Below are 22,500 nucleotides of genomic sequence, written 5' to 3' on the forward strand. Positions count from 1 at the left end.
ACACACACACATACACAGACACACACACACTCACACACACATACACAGTATCTTATATATGTGTGCAAACTTGCTTACTCAATAACCAACTCTTTGTTAACCAAGCATGAGAAAGTGTGTGGATTTGTACGTAAGATATGTTCTGTGGGAAGGGCATTCCACTCTCTCATGGCAACACACGAGAAAGAGGAACTCCCAAATTGGGTTCTGCGTTGTGGGATGCTACACTCCCCCCTTGTAACATGGAACTCCCAAATTGGGTTCTGCGTTGTGGGATGCTACACTCCCCCCTTGTAACATGGAACTCCCAAATTGGGTTCTGCGTTGTGGGATGCTACACACCCCCTTGTAACATGGAACTCCCAAATTGGGTTCTGCATTGTGGGATGCTACACACCCCCTTGTAACATGGAACTCCCAAATTGGGTTCTGCGTTGTGGGATGCTACACACCCCCTTGTAACATGGAACTCCCAAATTGGGTTCTGCGTTGTGGGATGCTACACTGCCCCCTTGTAACACGTCGAGTAGTTTGCGCTGTGCGATGCTACACTCACCCCTTGTAACATGTCGAGTAGTTCACGCTGTTATTCCGGAGCGGGGAATTACAAATTTTTTCAGACGGGGAGCAGTAGCACTGTAAATTATTTTATGTAGTAAGGACACATTTGAGTGATTAATAAATTATCAAGACTAAGTAGTCCATATTTGGTAAGTATATGACAGTGATGGTAATGACGTGTTTTTTTGTCGTGGCTCTTGAGGCAGTTTCTATACAAGGATTCTAAACTGTTTTACATGCCTGAGACCAGGATGCAATGCAGTATAAGAAGTGGGGGATGATCATTGCATTTAAAGGGACACCAGGCAATGTTTTTGTGTTAATTACTCATCTTCGTAAGACGTTATATGGTTAAATGACTCATTACAGGGCGAATGAAGACTCTCTCGCCCGCCCCTACTGCCTGTAGGAAGAATATCCCACTTGCAAGTTCAGTGTATCGTACCCGCCGACCGAAGCAGGATCAGTTTACAGCACAGAGGCAGGCTAACGAAACGCTAGCGATTGTTGCAAACGTGTGTATAATGGCAGAGCCGGCGAAGAAGCAGCGAAAACCTGTGACGGAAGATGCAAAGAAAAGGAAAAGAGCTTCAGACCGAGCGAGGGGGAGTTTCGAAGAGAAAAAGCATCAGGCTTGCCTGGTGTCCCTTTAAGTATGTACTAAATGCCTCAATGGTAAGAGAGTTTCCTATGTATCTAAATTTTACTAAATTAGATCTCAGTGTGTTGCACAGGTTTTTAACATGACCTTTAAAGCTAAGTGTTGAATCTAGAGTTACCCCCAGGTATTTACATTTCTCTACATGTTTTATATATTGGCCATTTACTAAAATGTCAGGACTGAAATGATATAGGAAGAGTCATAGCCTACAGTATAATGTATCACAATATTGAACGGATACGTAAATAATGCACAAAACCATATACCGAACATTGAAACATGCAGCTACAATAACAAGACAAGATGATACCAAAGACCACATGCTCACATCCTCAATATTCACACACACACACACACACACACATATGCCACATAATGCACACGCTGACATATATACATCCACTGCAACGTGAACACATCCTCCTGTTAAGTTTATGTTATTTATTCTGCCAATCCTCCTTCTCCTTTTTGTGCAGTAGTCAAACAAGCCATGCTGTCACACAAAGCAATGGCTGAATCTAAGAATCTGGACCAGATCTGGACCGATTCCAGAGTCTGACCAATTTATAGCACCAATGACCACAGGTTCTAGAGCAGATTTGGTCCTGTCTTAATTCAAATCTGACCCTGAACTGGACCCTGCTATAGTTACAGTCTGAGAGGGTCACTTTCAGACAGGTGTCTGATTCCTTCCATTACACGAGGCGTTGCTAATAAATAACAAGACTGTTTGGATGAGTGTGAAGACGAGTCATACGACTATCAAGTATTTTCTTTGTTACTAGTCAATTACAACATTAGGCGAGTGGTGTGCTATCAAGGATATTGGGAATAACAAGGCAGCAGCGATAAAGCGTAATGCAATGCTCAGACCGTAATATGTTCTACTGCTGATTCCTTAGAAACGATCTATTGCCTAAACTGACAATTGATGAGCCTAGCGCTACACTTGCTGAAAGTTGAACCAAGTGTATTTTTTTGATGCTAGCGTAGGCTAAGGGCTGTTTCAGACCGGGTGCGTGGCGTGAGCGTGTCAGGTGCGTGGCTTGTCCACTTTTATTTCGCCTCCCATGTTAACAGGTTAGAGCTTGCACACCGCCTGCGTGACACGCACGTCTCAGGCGCGGCTCGAGCCCCACTGAAAACGCGTGCATGCTAGAAATAGGACCGATGCCTATTTTTCACGCGACATGCAAGCATGTTGGAAGCGTTTCCATTCAAAACAGTGACGAAAAAAAATGAAGAGACGTTTATAATAATAGGCAGAGAGGCCGCCCGCCGCAGCGGCGTGTCAGACATGTTTCTGGTGTGCAAAGACATAGAAAACGCCACGCAGCCACCACGCAACTGAGACGCAATAGACACACGACGTTCACGCCATGCACCCGGACTGGCTGCTCTAACTGTTCCAGTGTCGAGATAGTGAACAATAGGAAATCTGCAGCTTGCCGCTAGTCAACGTGATCCCTGCCATAAGCCGGGCTCACATTGTACACGCAAGCGGCAGCACTGCGCTATGAAACCCATTATTTCCAATGGCTTGAGCGCTCAGATCGCAAATCTTGGGAGACATTATCTCAACCAAGAGCAACCTAGCGGTGAGCGAAGCGCATGCCTGCGTAGAGTGTGAACCCGGCTAGAGTGCTTTAAGGGGCGTTCACATTGTGCGCTTTGCTTAGTGCAGTGGCAGGCCACTTCTTGCGCACGCTAGCCATTGAAAATAATGGGCTTCCTAGCGCAGTGCTAGCCATTGGAAATAATGGGCCTCCTAGCGCAGTGCTGCCACTTCTTGCGCGCGCTAGCCATTGAAAATAATGGGCTTCCTAGCGCAGTGCTAGCCATTGGAAATAATGGGCTTCCTAGCGCAGTGCTGCCACTTCTTTACTGCCGCTTAGCCATTGGAAATAATGGGCTTCCTAGCGCAGTGCTAGCCATTGGAAATAATGGGCTTCCTAGCGCAGTGCTGCCACTTCTTGCGCGCGCTAGCCATTGGAAATAATGGGCTTCCTAGCGCAGTGCTGCCACTTCTGCGAACAATGTGAGCCCGGCTAATTATCAAATAGCCAAACCTAGTATATCCAATACACATCAGAAGCACACAGCCCAGTCCTCTCTGGAGATGAGATAAGATGAGATGAGCAGGTTTGTTTTGTGTAAAACAATGGGGTACGAGAAGGTAGCTTGACAGGGCTACCTTGTTTTGTTTGTCATCACTAACTGAAGTCAAGCTGTTATTGTTGTTTGACGTTTTTTTACCGTCCGGAAATAAATCTCTGTTTATATGTTTGCAACTCCGACTCCTGGGACTTTCTTATGTTGTGTACCCATTTTTTAATTAGTTGAAATGGGTTTGTAACATTCTGTTTTTTAGGGAACCTTGTGCAGATTCTCCCTGTGATAGCCTTCCGTTCTCTGCTATCATTGCGCTAATCTAGACGCTCTGTGAGAACATGTCTATCTGATAGTCGTGGCCTGGCGGTGACCAGATCTAGAGGCTCTGTGAGAACATGTCTATCTGATAGTCGTGGCCCGGCGGTGACCAGATCTAGAGGCTCTGTGAGAACATGTCTATCTGATAGTCGTGGCACAGCTGCCAATGACACAGACCCTCTGTGGACCAGATCATCATCTGGTAAAGCCAAAGCCCTCTCAGCCCCTGTTTACACTTGGTTTTAATTTGCCACACCGCAGACACGCCACCGTTGACAACTGTATCCGCAGTGTAGGCTACGGCTAGAGATGTCGCTTGCTGACCACTTGTGTGTTCAGATTTCACGACTGTCTAATTCATCTCAGCTACAGGCCTGCTTTCCGTGGATACATCAGGTTGCATTAGCGTTTACACCACAAATGCATCTCAAACCACGTCGTCAACTGATTTGAGTGATCAGACCACAGTGCATGGTAGTCGTTTACACCGGTTTTTAGCACTGTGTACTTGTGAGCCTATCGCCCAAGATAAATATTTACAAGTGTTGATAGATACAAGTGTTGACTGGGTCTATTTGTAACTTTTGTCTCTATTTGTAACAAGACAAAACGATAGTTGATAGAAGACAGACATCATTACAATCAAAATCAGTTGTACTGTGTCACAAATTTCAACCACAACAATGAAGCTATGTTAAAATCATCAAACTTAAATTATGATTCAAAATAACAATGCCAGAAGGAGAAGTCAGAGAGATGTATCATTTTCAAGATAATGTCTCTTCCCATGAGGACAGTAATTGGCAGATGTGTGTTTTGCTGTTGGTTTGGGAAGAGGAGAAACAGCAACAGTGTGAGTGTGTGTGTGTGTGTGTGTGTGTGTGTGTGTGTGTGTGTTTCCTGTTGGGTTGTGAAGAGGAAGAACAGCAATGCCTGCTTTAGTGAAGGCGTCATTCAATGCTGCAGTGGAATGGACACATGTAGCAATTTATCAACTGTCTCTGTGGGCTTGTGTGTGTGTGTGTGCGTGTGTGTGTGTGTGTGTGTGTGTGTGTATGTGGGTGGGTGGCCAGAGCTGCGGGTATTATTGCAATTTGTAAGCAATTGACAGTAATCCTTCTCTCTCTCCCACTCTCTCTCTCCTTCCTCTCCCACTCTCTCTCTCTCTCTCTCTCCATCTCTCTTAGCCTCTCCATCCCATTCTTCCAGAATGAGTGCACAAGTGCCAGTTTCCCTGCGCTTGGCTGTCTGTAAATATCTTCAGGCCACACAGGAAAGCATTTACAAACACATAGTCTGGGCACTGCGTGTTATGTCATGTATTCCACTATCTCCTGCCTTCTGCATTTCTCTGCTCATTAAACTGCATTATAAATCCTTATCACTTTTGTTTGACAGGACCAGCTGAAGAGTGCCTCTGTTCACAGTTACATTGTAAGTAAAAACTTTGTGTGAGTGCACATTTAACTGAGTTGCATGTATCAACAGGTTTGCAGGAACGTTCCATGGGCTGAGTCAGTTGTTCCAACAATTCTTTTACTTAGATGATATTGCAATACACAAAGACATGCTTTTATTTGTGACTGTTACCTGAGAAAATAGCAGGGAAATATTTATCCTAATGTTGACTCCAGTGAGTGTTTCACTGTCCTATTTTGGTAAGAGTGTTGTGCTGATTGACTGTTAGGTTGGGTGACACCACACTGCACTGCCAATGGAAACTAGAAACGACACAGGATTGGATAGGCATGGGAGCTGACTAACGGTACTTGCTCCCAATAGCAAAAGGGTCTGGACTCTAGAGTGCACATGGGTCACATCAGCATCAGGTCCATTCCACATTCTTGTGTCCTCCGTGCTGTTACCGTGTGAGAGTTGCCAACTCAGACAGACTTATGTGTGCTGTCGAAAGGGCGTTCAGCTTTTACTGTCAGTCCCCGAAAGACTTTCTGAAGGCGTGAGCCCTTCATGGACCTACAAGTTCTTTTTTTCACCAGAAAAAAAGATGAGAATTTCAGCAACAGGATATTGCAAATGAAAATGCACAGAGCAGAGAGAACTTTTTAAATCAGAAATGAAAAAAGGGGGGGAAACTAAGTTGGCATCTGGCTATGGGTGTATAGGTGAACTTTTCCACCTTTAAAACTACACCCCAGATTTCCACTACTAACTGACTGCGGTTGCACACCCCTGAAATTGATTGCAATTATTGGCTTCCTGAGCAAATGTCTGCATTTTCCCGTGCCTTCATTAAGCCACAACTTCTGACATTAAACATGATACAGTAACTACTCAAGTCAACTGTATAAAGGCAGAAAAAGTGGGTGCTTATGGTACGCTGCAAGTACACTAATCTTTACAGTGAGTGCATGGTTTCATATGTATCATCAACAACAACAACAGCAATAATAATGTTATAATAATAATAATAGTAATAATAATAATAATAATAATAATAATAATAATAATAATAACAACAACATGTAAACAAATGACGAAATTCGGTAATATGCTGCTCATTACATTGGCAGTATCACCTTAGAATTAGAAAAGATTATGTGTCAACCCATACAAGAATGTGGACTGAAGGATATCTCACCAACACCATTGCACACCATATAGACATACTAACAATTTAGTTTTCTTTCTGAAAAGACAGAAGCACCGAAGCCAGATTTGAGATTCCCCAGAGCCGCTCTAGCAACCAGGGACCAATTTAGCTAATTACGCGACCCCATCCGTTTGCCTTTTCAGCGAGCGCGTTTCACTGGAGTACAGTTTTGCGCCGCGCGAACTGACTTTATCTAGGAACTATTTACAGCCCATGTGGCTCCTGACACTGCGTGAACTTCTTGTTTCAAGTGAAACCACGAAGCACTGTAAAACTCCAGCTACAGGCACGGATACAATTCTGCCACGGAGCACGGCTAATTACTCGGGATTTTAATAAAACCTTTCCTGACGTATAAAGCCGAAGAGCCATGGAAACGGCGATCCGTGAAAGGAAAAGACATTAAGTGATACAGTGGCTTTCTATGGGAGAACTTATTGCTGGATGCTAAGGCTCTGCCCTCGAGAATGTCCGAGAGGCAGGGCAGGCAGGCGCAGTTTGGTCAGAATTGGTATTCTGGTCACTGGAAAGTCCGCTAAGGAAGAGAGAGAGGGAGAGAAAGAGAGAGGGGCCGTTCATTTGTGGCTAATAAGAACAAATGACACGGGATCAGTGCTGAATCCGAAAGTTCAAATTGTTCTTGTCGATTCGGTTCAGCTTTTGAAATACAAGCATAGAATGTTAAGGAAAATTGCTTCACTCCATTGCACGTCAATCCATCTCTTTCGGTGAAAGAATGTGAGCAGATGTTGCTTCAATTGTGTTGGTTAATGTTCTCATTACTAAAACGCGACACATTTTGTGATGAAAGAGACTTGCACCTGACCTTGGCAGCGATTCCTTCCACATCGCCCCGTGTTGTGATCCCATTCTAGCCAGTGGTGCCTTAGCTATAGCCTAGCCTACACCACATTTAAAAAAAAGCCTTGGCTACTTCGAAAAGGAAACCTATCCTACTAACCTAAACTGTAACAGAAAATTACAAATAATATGTAATCTGAACTAGACCAGTTTGTTCTCATTAATTCGAGACTTGAATTTTACATCAGAACACACAGTGGGCTAGGCCTACTTCTAAAATAGCCAGATTGCCTTGCCAAGACTTGTCCTGTTGACAGCCTCACCAAAGTGAGTCCTCACACTTTTATTATAATTGCCTGTTAGGCTTAATTGCACGTGTGCCCTCTTATTCATTTCTGATCAAGCGGCAATAAGTAGGCCTAGTATGCCCATGTGATAAACCGCGCAGCAACAGAATGGATTAAGTTCATGCTGTAGAGAAAAACAGTTACATCATATCATATACTTCTTATGCCATCATTTGCTACAGAGTTGCGTTTCTTCTACGCAGAGCGGCATAACCATTATTCCGTTATGAGACAACCGTTCCCGACTTGTGCAGGATGCCTAAGTCTCATTTACAGAGGGATAAGGGAGGCCGCAGACCGGGTATCGTATATCCTTGAATTTGACCTCTGCTTGATTTCGGTCTCAATGGAGAACTCCTCCCTATCTCATAAACTCAATTGGCTACATTTGCATAATCCGATGTTAGTACAACGATGGAGCATTATGAGTTTAATATGTATTTGTGTTATTTCAGTATGACAATGTTAATCTTAATATAACTCAGGAAAGCAATATTAGCTTATATTGCTCAGCTGATTAGATTTAATTTTAAGTGTAGCCTACTTTTAAATATGTTTTTCATTTTTGTTACGTAATTATCAGTTTGTTTCTTACTTTTAGTTTCGATATAACATGCCATGATTTCCTATAGCGCTGATAACATAGCCTCCTGCTTAAGCTCCACTCCCGCCTGTTGCACTTGCCCCCACAGCCAGCTGTTCGCGCACTGTTACTTTGACATAAGACAGGTTCTCGAGATGTCACGCGCGACCTGGGGCCCAAGGGACAATAAAGGTTAGCACCCGTGAAGCACCCGCAGTCGGTGGAAGAACAGACAACCCCACATCCGACTGCGCCGGCGCGCGTGTCTGTCTGGGCATGCTTGTGTGTAGATGAGAAAACATATGGCCAAATACACGCGCTCAGATACACACAGATACACAAACACACACATGTACAAACAGACATGCAGTGTCCGTATGCCCAGTGAAAATAAACAGACCTCGTTTCAGGCGCTCGTGAATGGCCTCAAGCGCACGAACTCTTCAGTATGCGGCTGCTGGATCTGTTGAAGAAAGCCACAGTGAAAACACACACACACACACACACACACACACAATTGTGTCAGGACACACATTTTACAAAACACGTCCCCGTGGGCATGGGTGAGAGAGGATGAGCCCTTGCATTTGGTGTGATATTGATCGCGGGGACATGTTTGAAAGAACTCCTTCTGTAGTCAGGTTAAAATATCGCCCTCAAGTAAGTTGTTCCATCAGTCGCGCAGGCCACGCTCATCCCGGGGCTGGGGCGGCACTGCACCTAGGCACCTACACCGTGCATAATTTCTTCTTCAGAACACACATCTATTACCCGCGTGCTGATGATCAGTGTTTCGACAGACCGCACGGACACGGAGCGTCTGGCTTTAATTCAGAAGCCCACCCGTCCGTAGTCTCTACGCTAACATGCCATGTCTGCCTTGGGAATGTAGCTCATCAAGTCGGGCAGGTCTCGCAGTGCACGCGCTAGAGTGAGACAGACAGCCACGTCCCCTCCGACCACACGGGCCCTTGCCAGAGAGAGAGCGAGAGGAGGGGGGGGACGCGACATCTTGCAATAATCAACCCAATTAGAGGAGGTCGTGGCTGTGCGCTCTCGGGTTAGCCGTGGGTGGTTGTGAGAATAGAGGGCGGCTATTAGGCGAAACGCGATCCCCATTCATCAGTGCTGTAATAATTACCGCCTCAGACGGGCCACGCGGGTCTTTGGGAGAGGCTATGATCAAAATGATCCGTGGAAGCACGAGAGGTTTACAAACATTGTCAAAGTCGAGATGGGGCGCCTTGATTCAGGCCCGTCGCTATAGGCTTCTCCCCGGTTTGAGCTGCTAGGACGTGATGGGGATGATATTATGAGACTGAATGGAAGGGATTGGGGGGGGGGGCTTTTTGGGACACTTCGAGGGCTAGATTGCTGTGATGAAGAGTATGTCGCACGCACCCCAATACGCTTGGCAACTGAGATCATATCTCTCTCTCTCTCTCTCTCTCTCTCTCTGTGTGTGCGCGTGTCAGAGTTTGCTGTAAGCAACGTAGCCCTCTCAGGCCATCTCGGCCCTCTTCTTTCCAAAACACCTGACACCTGAGTGTTAAATTTGCTTACAGGTCACTTCAGAGTTTGTTTCCATATAATATTAATAATAGTAATGATTTCAATTTCATAGGGCATGTGTTTGTATTTAAACTCAATTAAGACAGAATATATCATATCGTCACCTCCCTAAAATAATGGCATCTGTAATTTTTCAGTGTATGAAAAACCTGAACAAATGACATATGCCATTATATTAGGAAGGTGACGATATTTAAAACTTTTCTTGAAATTGTTGCATTGATTCTCTCTTTTTGAATAAAATGATACATTCGAACTTGATAATACTGCAGCAGTGTGTCAGACACAGGGCATCGTTAAAAGCTCTTAGAGCTTTTGTTTTTGTTTGTTTAATCAAGAATGGTCAGGGTTTCCAAGATTTCCAGCAAGATAAGACCTTTTAAAAGCTACTTGGTGTGACCCGACTGCCAAACTGTGTTCCAGAAATCCTTAAATGCGACACCTAATTGCTTTCATACTTTGCTATGTCAGCAATTGAAAAGCGTCGTCCAGGCCCAGACAATATCATTAGCATGATGACAATACAACACTAACATAGAAATATTCTTTACTTTTTTTAAGTCGTTTAATAATTTGGAAAACGTGTCGTGTGAAGGTTTTTCTTTCTCGTAAGGATATGAGCATCCTGGTCTCCGAGACTATTGGTATCCATTTCCCCTAGCACTGTCCCTTGGTAATTTGCTACTGTCTACAGAATGCCCAAGTGCCTTTCAGTGAGTTTTGCTTAAGGCAAAACCCTAAGTCAATTTATTAAATACAGTTCGCTCTCTGGATGAAAACATAGCTTGTAAATAGATAAGTGTCTTCTTTCAATATTACTTTTCTTATTGATAAAAATATCGTCTCCTAGGCGTTTTGTAGCTATTTTTTTTTATTTAATGGGGTATGCCAACTAGTCGGACCAATTATGATAACCATATAGGTCAAGTCTCAGCCAGTCAAATTTTAATCATGCACTTGCATTATCTCTGTGACAATCATACAAGGATAATTTCTAACATTAAATCTAATCAAATAAATAAAAGTGATACAATTACTGTGCAACAACAGTAGAATAATAACAACAACACCACCACCATTCCCATAATTATCAACAACAACTACAACAATAATAATAATTATAATTATACTAATAATAATAATTCTATAACTTACATCCGCCCTGGTATTGACTGAATAATTATCTTGTCTACCCAACTTTAATCCTCAGGGAAATTTTCTCAAAACATTTCCTTACATGTCCGAATATTCATCTGTCTGTATAATTTGGTCAAACGTATTTCAGTGTATAGGCCTATGCTTTGTGAACTGTGATTATAGTACACGATCTCTGTTTGGCGCAGTGAACTGTAGCTGAAAATCTACCTTCAACTCGTCGCTCCGAAAGCCTTGAAAGCAGCCGGCTCGCCTTCTATCCACATGACTTGTTTTGCGCTTATATTAAGAGCGTCAGTTATTTCAAAATTTCAAGCCGGCACTGCTCCCAGTATTTTTTAGGTGCTGTTCAGAAGTGGGTGAGATTAGAAGACTCTCGTGATCAAAGATGCCACTGGTGTGTGCCACTTTACGCAAAGGTTTGAAGTCTGGAAGCGAGAGTGATAGCTTTAGAAGTCTGACGCAGCCTCCGCGCACCCCACTCATTACTCTAAGCAGCTGACTTAATTAAAGGCTATAGCCGCGAATCCATCAAGTGGTCGATGTCCAATAAGCAGCGCGAGCCCCCGGGTGCAGGGGATGAGAGGTCTGATAGTAAACGGGGTTCTACGCAAACCTACAAGACTTTTTTAGCACAAAAACGCAAGCGCCAGAAAGACTCCTCGTAATTCTAGTCTGCACGGCTGTTTATGCACTCCCCCCTGCCGACCAAGGATTTGTCTTACCGGCATCTTGCGAAGACGTTTCACAACAAGCAAAACTTGTTGTTTGAAGGTTACAGAAGGTTGTTTGTCTCCCGTAAGAACACGTATCCAGGTCGATGTATGGTTCACCTCCAACGACCCATTTCTAGAGCCGCCGGTGGTGTTTATTTAGACGGAAAACAACACATTATAGCCCCTTGTTTTCAGGTTGAGGCTTGTGCTACGGTTCCTTATGGTGAGAACCCACAAAAGGCAGTCCCTTGGTAATGACATACCCTCGACGTGCCTAGTTAATAATGCATAAGGCATGAAAAAGCGTTAATGCAGTTAACTATCAATAAATTACGCATCCATAAGAGATATATACTGTAAATTGTATGGTGATGAAATACATTATGGCAATCATATTAGGTCTGCTATGGTAGTAAAATGGCAACAGGATGGATTATATGCAGATAATTCTGATTGCATGTTACTGAACCCCTTAATATGCTAATACACGCGGCACACGACGTGGATTAATAACAAGAAGGAGTATGCATAACCGTGTGAAGAGTGATCGTTTCCTGGTTATGGACATGGATAGTACGAGGGGCTGTCCAACAAGTGGACTCAGCGTGTGGAGCAGCCGTAGGGGCGCACACAGCACTGCGCTCTGGCGCCACCCTTACCTCTTGTGCGGCATCACTGCTTCGGAGCTCTGCGCTGTTTGGCCACTCCAAGTGCCAATCAAAGAAGCAGGCAAAAAATCCATTATAGACGGAAAAACGGAGCTATATTTCTATCGGTAGGCGGGAGAGAAATGAAGGGAACAATCAGTCAGCCGGGCCAGGGAGCCACCTCAAAGCATATCGGGTTTCTTTGAATGACAGCGTAACCATGGCAAATAATTTGACTAAAACTATTGTCTTATCCTCACCATCCCCGGGTCAGATAACCAACCAATCACAGTTCACATAATCGCTTTTCTTGCCAGCTTAGAATAATATTATTAAAACAAGCGAGCGAGCTTGGACTTCGGGAGAGCTTTATGCTGAAAGGACACAGAAAAGGGGGCGAACGGCTCTTGAAGGAGTAAAACTTTCTCTCGAAACTATTTGATGGATATTCGGTGTTCGCATTTCTAAGCGGGGCAGAAGAGTGCTTTCCCTCTCGCTCGCGTTGGATTGTATCCTCGTCATTTGAAGACGCTTCTGTACTGAAGTTTTTGCCGTTCATGGACTTGGGGTGTTTGCACTCTACAGCTCCAGCACTAGCACATAAGAAGACCTAGAAGAGGAAAGCTACGCATTTCTCCAGCCGAAATCATGTCAATGCTTCCAACCTTTGGCTTTACGCAAGAGCAAGTGGCGTGCGTTTGCGAGGTTTTGCAACAAGGTGGTAACATCGAGCGGCTCGGGCGCTTTCTTTGGTCCCTCCCGGCATGCGAACACCTTCACAAGAATGAAAGCGTCCTGAAAGCAAAGGCGGTAGTCGCCTTCCACCGGGGAAACTTCAGGGAGCTCTACAAAATACTCGAGAGCCACCAGTTCTCTCCACACAACCACCCAAAGCTGCAGCAGCTGTGGCTCAAGGCGCATTACATCGAAGCGGAGAAGCTCCGGGGCCGCCCTCTTGGGGCGGTGGGAAAGTACCGTGTCCGCAGAAAGTTCCCCCTGCCCCGGTCGATCTGGGACGGCGAGGAGACCAGCTACTGCTTCAAAGAGAAGAGCCGGAGCGTACTTAGGGAGTGGTATACCCACAATCCATACCCTTCCCCGCGGGAGAAGAGAGAGTTGGCCGAGGCTACCGGGCTGACCACCACACAAGTCAGCAACTGGTTCAAAAACAGACGACAAAGAGACCGTGCAGCAGAGGCGAAGGAGAGGTACGAGTGAGTGGATGTTTACTCAAGTACCACATAATACACTAAAACCTCAATAACGTGGAAGCACTCGGATGTCACTGCACTATTTCTAAAACACGAAGTAAATGTTTGGTTGAGCTGTAAGGTTTTTCATTTTAAGACATCAGAGACATCAGCTAAAGTCTTCAGTATAAGCTCGTGCGCTCTGGCGGAGGGGTTCCCTCTACCCATTTCGTATCTTTGGAACGGTGTTAATCCCATTTTAAAATTTGAATTAACCTTCACGTTGACATACGAAAATATCTCTCTATGTGTTTATGGATAATATATTTAACTATTTGTGTTGTGTATATTATTTCTTTACAAGGACATAGTTGTTTATGCACAGCAAATCTAGCCAAAGGCCTATATGCCAAAATGGTTAGTACTGAGACATTTCTTGTACTGGTCTTGTTTAAAGAATTTCACGCCTTTTGGTGTTTTTATATTAAAACAGTATCATAATAAAAAAAAATAGGCCTACACATTTTAGGCAACTTAGAATATGTACGGTGTAAGGTGTACGTTCCCCCAATTTTATTTGCACGTTGGCCATGTATTTGTGTTTTGTGGGATTTATGGGGTCTGTGTGAGCATTTAAAGGTTGGCGTTTTGGAGTGAACAGAAAGATCTGTTCTGTCAGGTGTTCGGGGAGACGGTGTCTGGTTTCAGCCGCCGGCGGGTGACTGGAGCTGAAACCGCAGCATAAATCATTGAATCCACTCTTTAAAAGTATGTGTAACTGCGAATTAAAACGTAATTGAGCTTTAATACATGACTTCAGTGAGTACAAAGAACAGCTTTTGGATCATTATGAACCTTTCATCTTGTGTAAACATTGATTCGGCTGTACTGTTAAACTCGCTAGCCGAAAATCCCAGGTCAAATTCTTCAAATAGTTAGCGAAATGCGACCTTATTCTATTGGGCAAGGTCTTACCAATAGCTGGCATTATTATTTGGGAGGCCACTGATATTAAACGGTAAAGTTGGCGTCATGTGTCTGTACACACACACACACACACACACACACACACACACAATCACTCACACACAACTTAGAGAAGAAAATGCTGCAGACAAATAGTTTTAACAATAACAAAGTTGTCACAAAAACGCAATAAAGCTGACTAATAATACTAAATTATTACTATTTTTTAAAATATATTTTTCTTGCCTATTTACATGTTATAACACTATTATTATTATTGGTGTTATTAATAAGGCTATTATTACTAGCTGACATTGTGGTGATATGGTGTCACATTTGTTATTAATGGACCTATTGATGTAGGGTTTGTCTCAACATAGTTCAGTCAACATTTGGCCTATTCAATTAATCAACATTAAGAAAATAAATAGCTATTTGGACTCTATTAGCTAAGGAGAAATTGATTTAAAAAAATAAATAAGCAGGACCAGCAGTCGAGCACATGCAAAACAAGCCGGTTTAGGACACTGATTCTGTGTAACAGTAGGCTAAAGTTTTAAAGTACAGCACTCATGTGAGCGCGAGGGGGGAAATAGTCTTATGTGTTCACAGACATCATACACTCATGTAGGCATCACCTGTGAGCTTAGCCTACATCTAGCCACAGACTGATTGTAAACAGTGGCAGTTTCATTGTTTCATCCATGTTTGTCTGCTAATGTCCTAAATTTGACTTGGTAGTGAAAAGCTTGGGCTTGGTCGTGTCCCCGTTAAATCTGACCCCTTCTTCCTTGCAGGGAGAACAACGAGAACTCAAACACGAACAGCCATAACCCTCTCTCGTCTTCGATGAACGGAAATAAAACGATACTGGGCAGCTCGGACGACGACAAAACGCCTTCGGGGACCCCGGATCACACCTCGTCGAGTCCAGCTTTACTCCTGACGTCGAACTCGGGACTGCAGTCCCTACACGGCTTGGCCCCGCCGCCCGGCCCAAGTGCTATCCCAGTACCAAGCGCGGATTCCGTACACCATCATCACTCTCTGCACGAGACCATACTGAACCCTATGTCGTCCAACCTGGTCGACCTTGGCTCCTAAACGGACTTTGTTTATTTTGAAGGGACACCATGTGTGCGTATGGACGATTCTCAAAGAACAATAACACGAACGGAAGAAGTAAAACGCAATGAGAGATGACAACACACTAAGGCCGGACACTTTATCACTATGAGCTGATGGAAACGGAGCGGACAGAAAGCTTTTTTGGGGGGAAGTTTATGGTCGACCTGGAGAGAGCACACGTGGTAGGAGACTGAAGCTATTTGCTAGAATGTAACAGCATGGTAAAAAGAAATGCAATACAATAAAATGTCTTAATTCTTGTTATTATCATGGTTATTATTTTAGAGCCGAGCTTTCGAAAGATTCGTGAAATCTATCGGGGTTATGACCCGAGACAATGCACATGTTAGGTTCTCTCCTAAAGGCCATTTTCACTTATGATTTTGTATGGAGTACAGTGTTCTTGAAATGATAAGAATCCTCTGGTCATACATTGAGAACACAATATCTAATTTTCTCTTGTATTTTACGTTGGAGAGCAACTGCATGTAAACCTTGCGATTAATAAATGAATTCGACCCGTCAATAGTTTCATATACCCTTTACAATAAAAACGTATTTAATGAATTGCTTTCGCGGAGAGGGTGTTTATTTGACTTTTGTGCATGTGAAATAGTGCTTGGTAAAGAAACAGTCACAAAGTAACCCCGTTTTGGCCTACCGTTACCACAGACCTGTCACAGCAAATCACCCTCAACATACATAAAGTTTTCTATGAATGTGACTAAAAAGCTCTGTCTTGTTCTCTATATACCGTAGTGTAGGTTACGATCCTCTTTAGTTTAAAAGGACCTGAATTGTCAGATGTTGGTTGACATGTAGCCCAACCGGTTTCTTCAACAAGCGGGCACGGTTAGTGCTGTATCCGCTTTAACGGCTGCCTAGGCGCGGCGTAGCCTATAGCTCGCGGACTGGAATCTGCAGTGAGATAGAAAGCCTTGACCTATGTCAAAGGAACCCGCAGACGACTTAAAAATATGAGGGACAACCTCTCAATTATCCAGAAAATGTAGAATTCTACAGCGATTTATTACGGTTTTAGTTTTCCTGCTTCTCTGAATGGGTTTTGCTAATGTAACATAGCCTACAACTATTTCTCGAGTTTCACACATTTAAAAGACTGTCGAGTGAAGGGGCATGACAGGCATAACTGTCGGCATTCAGTTTTAAGTATTCGCTCGGCTGTTTCTGACCATTAACAGCACGTTTATGAATATATATGCTTTTGTAAATCTAAGAATCTGGCGGATTCACTTTACAATTGTGCAAGACCTATCTTTGTATTTAGCCATACGTAGGCCTAGGCAGCGTACTAGACTTTATACCCATGCAATTGTTATTTATTTTGTCAAGAGAAATTCGAACATCTGACTATTATTAAAGAGCTATAGATTGGACACGGTAAATCTGGGGAATAGAAGGTTCGGTGTGTGTGTGTGTGTGAGAGAGAGAGAGAGAGAGAGAGAGAGAGAGAGATAGAGATGGGGGATCTTCTAAACTAGGCCTACTGAAGCGTGTTGAAAGACAGCACTTTGTTTGAACAGCTTCAAATTAACCCTTGTACACTACCACCACCAATCCACACACACATAGAGCTTACCCATAGGCCTGCACACACCGGGTGAACAGAGGCACGCACGGGCGCACATATACACGCGCGGGTGCGCGCGCTCGAAGATCCTCCACACAGGCTAGCAATTTAACAGCTGTAATTGTGCCTCCGTTTTTTCCACATCCTGTTAATGCCTGTTGCAGTTGACACAATGTCAACACTTTTACATGCTTTTGGACCTATAGATTTTCTTTCTTTCTTTTTTTGGATAAGCAAATACACAGTAGGCCTAGCAGTTGTCTATGCTTATGACTATGACTAAAGTCTGGCCTATATATCTAAAGTTAGGCCTATATAACTAGTAATTGATTATCCTAAAATACAGTAACTGTACTGACTGTGTTATACATTTAGGTGCCACCACCTTCAAATGTAATACATGTACAAAGTAGTTTATTCCTATGACAACGCCGACAGTGTTTTAAATGCTGCTGTGGGCGTGACACCAAACACTTGAGTGACAGTGGACGCACTGTAGCCTACTTTTCCTGAACAAAAGTAATTTTATAGTTCCATTGAGCTGTTCCTGGCGCTTGCCTTTCACAATTGAATTGTGCATTGTTGCATTCATTTGCTTAGTTGTAGAAAGCGTGTTTGCGTGTGTGTGTGTGTGTGTGTGTGTATGTATGTGTGTGTGTGTGTGTGTGTGTGTGTGTGTGCGTGTGTGAAGAGAGAGAGAGAGAGAAGGAGAGAGAGAGGGAGAGAGAGAGGGTGGGGAGGCTGTTAAAAGTTTTAGGCATGAGACCCGTAGAATCTATCACATTTGCAGGGCTAACAAGGCGCTGTGCGCGTTTTTTAAGGCTGCGCATGTTGATTTAATATAGGAAAGTATGGTTATTAGGGATAGCAGGCAACTTTAAGAAAGAAACACGTCGAACAATTGGACACATTTACACCCAAACTTTCTCCTGCACTTTTCTTATTGTGTCTAGTACAACGTCTGTGTCTTCCATTGGTTCTCTATTCATCTCAATCTCTTGCTCTATTGTGATTTAAAGGGAAGAGCTGTAATTCAGTGGCTGATGTCAGAAAGTTGATCAATTCCTCACTCACTCTTCAGTCCAAACGGAGCGCCACATTTTGTACAGTCTATAGCCTGGTGTAATTTGAGACTGTTCCTTATTGTGTGCATGTCATACATGCATAGTGACAAACATATTGGACATTTTGTTAAAGTCATACTTTAACGGGTAGGGCTATATTCGTATTGAATTTAGGTCCCAACTCCGTGAGGTTTGTTGAATGAGTTACTTTTCAGAAATGTTCAGTGTTCAGTGTTTACGGCCTCGGACTATCTAAAACAATGAAAGGTTATAGAATATCATCACGACTGACTCGTGAACTTTTGCGCTGGCAACCAAATCTTTTCAAGTTACCCTGCCAAATCCAGACGAGCTGAATCTCTGTTTTCAAGAGTTTCAGTGTCGGTTGTATCACCGCGCCAGAGCAAACCTAAAGCCACAAGGAAAGTTATGTTGCCTTAGGTAGGCCCACAGACCACCGTACTACTCTTATCCCCCATCTACCGACGTTATTGCGCCTCCGGCAACAAAGCGCTTCCGCACAAACGAGCAAAATGTTGAACTATTGTAAATATGTCAATATTGGCCCATAAGTTGCTCTATAAACAATCCCACAAACGCAAACTATTAGGCAAAAGACCACATTATTATGGTCTATTTCCTTCAGATTGGAAATCTAAATTTGTTGCTAAATTTACCATGGGCACGTTCAAGTCCTGACATGGGAACATAATGGGAACATACATAAACCTTTCAGGACTGACACCAATTATGCTATTTACACAGGCAAATTAGCAATCGTCAATTTCCTGACCACAAGTGAATCTTGCTGTTGAAAGCAACTGTACACCAAACATGTGGCTGTACAAAGTGGCATTTCAACTGCTACGATATCATAAGCATTCCCAATGTAATGAGTGATTGGGAAACATTTTTATAATTATTTGATTGTTTAGACTATGAGAAAACGGAATACGTGACACCATTCAAAGAAAGTTCTTGAAATCGATGTCAGGATATTTTGATAACAAAGTGGCAATAACAAGACACGCACAAACTGCAACGATTGTCTGTTTTCCGTCATCTCATCACATGTTTTATAGCAAAAGGGATAGGCCTTATAAAAAAACTAGCCTACATATTTCACATTTGTAAATATGAAAAGAACCATCATTTCAACGGATAGAGAATTATATTATACCCGGATACCATTTCTCTGCCACTATTTTTCAAATGACAAAATATGGTGGTGTGTCCTACTATTGTAATGTCAAGCCTATAGCATAGGTTACGGTAGTTAAGCTACTTATGACATTAAATGTTTTTGTATATGAGTTTCTTTGTGTATGAGATGCCATACCAGGTAGCACCGACTATGCTGTGCGTCCCAGCTGCAGCCCAAAGAGAACACGCTAACTGGTGTGCCAGTTTAGAGTGCCACTTAGAGTGGCTTAAAAGCGAGGTAAGGCTCCACCAGAGATCCGTCAACATCTGTGCGATATTTTCCTTCAAAACACATTTGATCGAGTATCGTGTGTCCCTCTCTCCTCACCGTACATTCCTGAGTAAAATAGGCAATGGGTAATAATAATAATAATAATAATAATAATGTTTATTATTATTTTGTTTATTATTATTATTATTATTATTATTATTAGTAGTAGTAGTATTAATATTATTATTAGTATTATTATTGATGTTGCTGATAATCGCAATATTAATATTAATATTAATATTATAATTGTGGTGGTGGTGGTGGTGGTCTCAGTAGCATAGGGTTGCCATCTTGGACTCTGTGTTCGATTATGTCTTTCATGTCTGACTTGAGTTTCACACGCACTGTTGCAGGGACCGAATGACCCGAATTATAGCGCTTTGATGTAACGTCAGTGTATAGGCTCTGGCTATTTACTTATAGTAGCCTATGTATCTCTTAGTTATGACGGTGTCCTTTTTGCCCCTAACAGTCTACCGCCAATACAGTGAAAGAGATTCAGATTTTCAGTTTCAGATAATTGCATAATCTTCTAATCTACTAGGCTAATTGTTTGTATCAACTGTTACCAGCGTAACAGGGAAAATATTTTTTGAGGCACAAAATGATTATTAGATAAACTTGAAACTTGACTTCAGCCACTTTCGTTTCTTCGAAACCATGCGCATTGGTGAAAAGTACCTATAATATTCTCATATTCGTTTATTGATGGTGGGCCATATTGTGAACACTTGTGCATCTGGCGAGGATCAGATATCAAGCGGTCAGTCGCGAGAGAGCCTTCGCATCCGTCAGAAAGCAAGATGGAAAAAAGAAGAAAAGGCAGGAGAAACGGGCTTGGTGTTCAATTACAATTGGACTATTTTAGAAGGACACCAAGCGGTGGAGAAGGCCTTCTGACAGACCCAGGTGATGTGCCGAAAGCTTGCCTTGGGTGCACACTCGTCGGAAATTCTTGACCGAGTCAAGAGTCAACCTTGAACCCTTCACAAGCTAACTTCTATTCACTTATTTTAATGTAAATGTACGTGATAATTTAACATACTTGATGACATATGGAGATGGGTTAGTTTAAAAATACAAAAGTTAAAAGTAAAATAGCCTATATTTGGTGTGATATTATCAGAACATGCTCGGTGTTTGGACGGAGAGTGAGGGCAAGGGTGAGAAATATTATAGTATTCAGGCAGTAGCCTATTCAGACAGTGAAGCAAACGCATTCTGCTCCACGTTATTATAGGGCGTCATTTAAAACAATACCATATCTGGTGATGTTTTCGAAATCCAGACACGAGTGAAAAAATAGGCTAAGTTAACATGATCAGAATCCGTCTACTTTCGACGTAGCCTACAACAACCAAACCAGAGTCTTGTGTTTAAAATTCTATGTGATACAGTAGTATACCGAGTGACAGTGTTAATGTAATTTTCACTCAGCACTTCCTCACACTGAAGCACTGTGTACAGCGTGTGCCTGCAAAAAGTGTCTGTGACATGAATGGATGTGAGCTAAATGTAATCAGATGAAATACGATTATGATATGAAAATGAAGATTAGGCTACTGATTTGACTCTGTAATTGGTATCACGAGGTTTTAGGAGGGGAAATTACCTACCGCAGGCCTGTTATGGAGACGATCCATATATAACCTTTAAAATCTTATCAATGAATTATTAACTCATTTCTAACTTTTTCCCCCGACAAAGGACGCACCTGCATTCTTTGCTGTAGACATATGTGATGTGGTGCGCAATTCAGTTTAAAGAACGCCACAGAGTGTGTTGCCTGATCGAACTCTAATTTGTCATTTTACAATTCGACAGCTATAACAAAAACCATAACAGTACAAAATTACAATCTATCATGTGTGGGAGGGACTGTTGTCGTGCTTTAGCTGACCGTCGAATTTAAAATTACAGTTTCCCAAACCATATGTGAAAGGCCACCCCTTGATGCAGTGTGTTTTTCGGTAATTGTTTGCATGACTTTCATCGTGATTATGGCCACTGTCTTAAACTTGAGCATGCTTGTCAAACTTTTGGCACGCATTCTTCATACGCGGTACACAAAGTAGGCTACTTTCGAAAGAACAGATATGTAAATATATACATCTGATAGCCTGCATTTCATGGCGGTCACATGGAAATCAGATGTCCACTTTCCCCTCTCTGTGGGGAGATTGTGTGGAATTGACTCCAAGACGGCTGTTGACGAGCTGTATATAAATCTGATTCTGACCTCCCGGTGACCAGTGGCTGAAGAGGACGTCCTCGCTCGCTGTAGCGCAGTGACCTCGTGCAGTTACCACTGCCGGCTTGGTGATGACATTCCTCCGGTGAACCCCGCACAGCGCGAGGAGCACCGGACCCCGGCACAGGGATCTGGGGGTCGGTTACACCCGTGTTTTCACAAGCCGCAAGCAGAGGAGGATGCACATGCATCGGCCTTCCTGTCGGGAACGGAAACCACAATGATAGCGCGGTGTGCCAGTACCGCTGCCAGTCGCATGTAAGTGAACGCACCCTGCATGCCCACAGGCTGATAGACGTGATCACATGAGCAACATGCTGCGGACCGTAGCACACGGAATCCAGACATGTACTGACCAGACAGACGCGCAAACATTGGCATGGAATACATAATGCGTATGCTATACATAGACAAGTATGTTCCACTACATAAACACACATTAGTACTTCCACGTAGGCTTTTTAATTGCTTCTCGGCCTGAATCACAATAAAGGGACGTGGAGGTGGAGACGACAGCATGCAAATTGATAAACCGATGTCTTTGTATTGTTTTGTTTGTGTCTGCACATTCTGATGCGGAAACTACTGCATGCAAAGACAAACGGATTTTGTTGATTTTGACATGCAAATTGAGTTTGTATTTGCCACTATAAAATCTTATAGACTAGTGAGGGAGGGTCATCAGAGTCATTGCAGAGTTGTATATGATCTGTCATATTATTCAACCCCAATTTTCTTTTCCAAAAAAAGAC

The 22,500-nt window shown here is 43.0% G+C and overlaps 1 protein-coding gene and 1 long non-coding RNA gene across 3 annotated transcripts in view; one reads left to right on the plus strand and one right to left on the minus strand.

Annotated features, from left to right (window-relative positions):
- LOC125311773 overlaps positions 1-11,648 on the minus strand; it is a 12,957-nt gene extending 1,309 nt beyond the window's left edge. Inside the window, exons 1-2 of the long non-coding RNA XR_007196524.1 lie at positions 11,447-11,648; positions 8,395-8,457 (exon numbers count right to left, since the gene is read on the minus strand). This is a non-coding gene — a long non-coding RNA (uncharacterized LOC125311773). The remainder of the gene's footprint in view (positions 1-8,394; positions 8,458-11,446) is intronic.
- Positions 11,649-12,092: 444 nt separating this feature from the next.
- Positions 12,093-15,628, plus strand: six2a (SIX homeobox 2a). 2 transcript variants are annotated; one of them, XM_048268957.1, is made up of 2 exons: positions 12,093-13,298; positions 15,038-15,628. In XM_048268957.1, exons 1-2 carry the CDS (start codon positions 12,733-12,735, stop codon positions 15,342-15,344), a joined length of 873 nt encoding a protein of 290 aa, XP_048124914.1. In that variant the 5' UTR covers positions 12,093-12,732; the 3' UTR covers positions 15,345-15,628. The 2 variants fall into 2 exon arrangements, with proteins under 2 accessions (XP_048124914.1, XP_048124915.1); XM_048268958.1 differs by having other exon boundaries at positions 12,098-13,292.
- Positions 15,629-22,500: the final 6,872 nt, after the last annotated feature.

This window comes from Alosa alosa, chromosome 18, assembly GCF_017589495.1.
Source record: "Alosa alosa isolate M-15738 ecotype Scorff River chromosome 18, AALO_Geno_1.1, whole genome shotgun sequence".
Classification (NCBI taxonomy): domain Eukaryota; kingdom Metazoa; phylum Chordata; class Actinopteri; order Clupeiformes; family Clupeidae; genus Alosa; species Alosa alosa.

What these genes read in the sequence shown, in the direction of transcription:
- six2a (XM_048268957.1), top strand. Translation starts at nt 12,733, where the DNA reads ATGTCAATGCTTCCAACCTTTGGCTTTACGCAAGAGCAAGTGGCGTGC. An exon ending in GAGGCGAAGGAGAGGTACGA is followed by an intron (nt 13,299 to 15,037) that starts GTGAGTGGATGT and finishes TCTTCCTTGCAG; the next exon opens with GGAGAACAACGAGAACTCAA.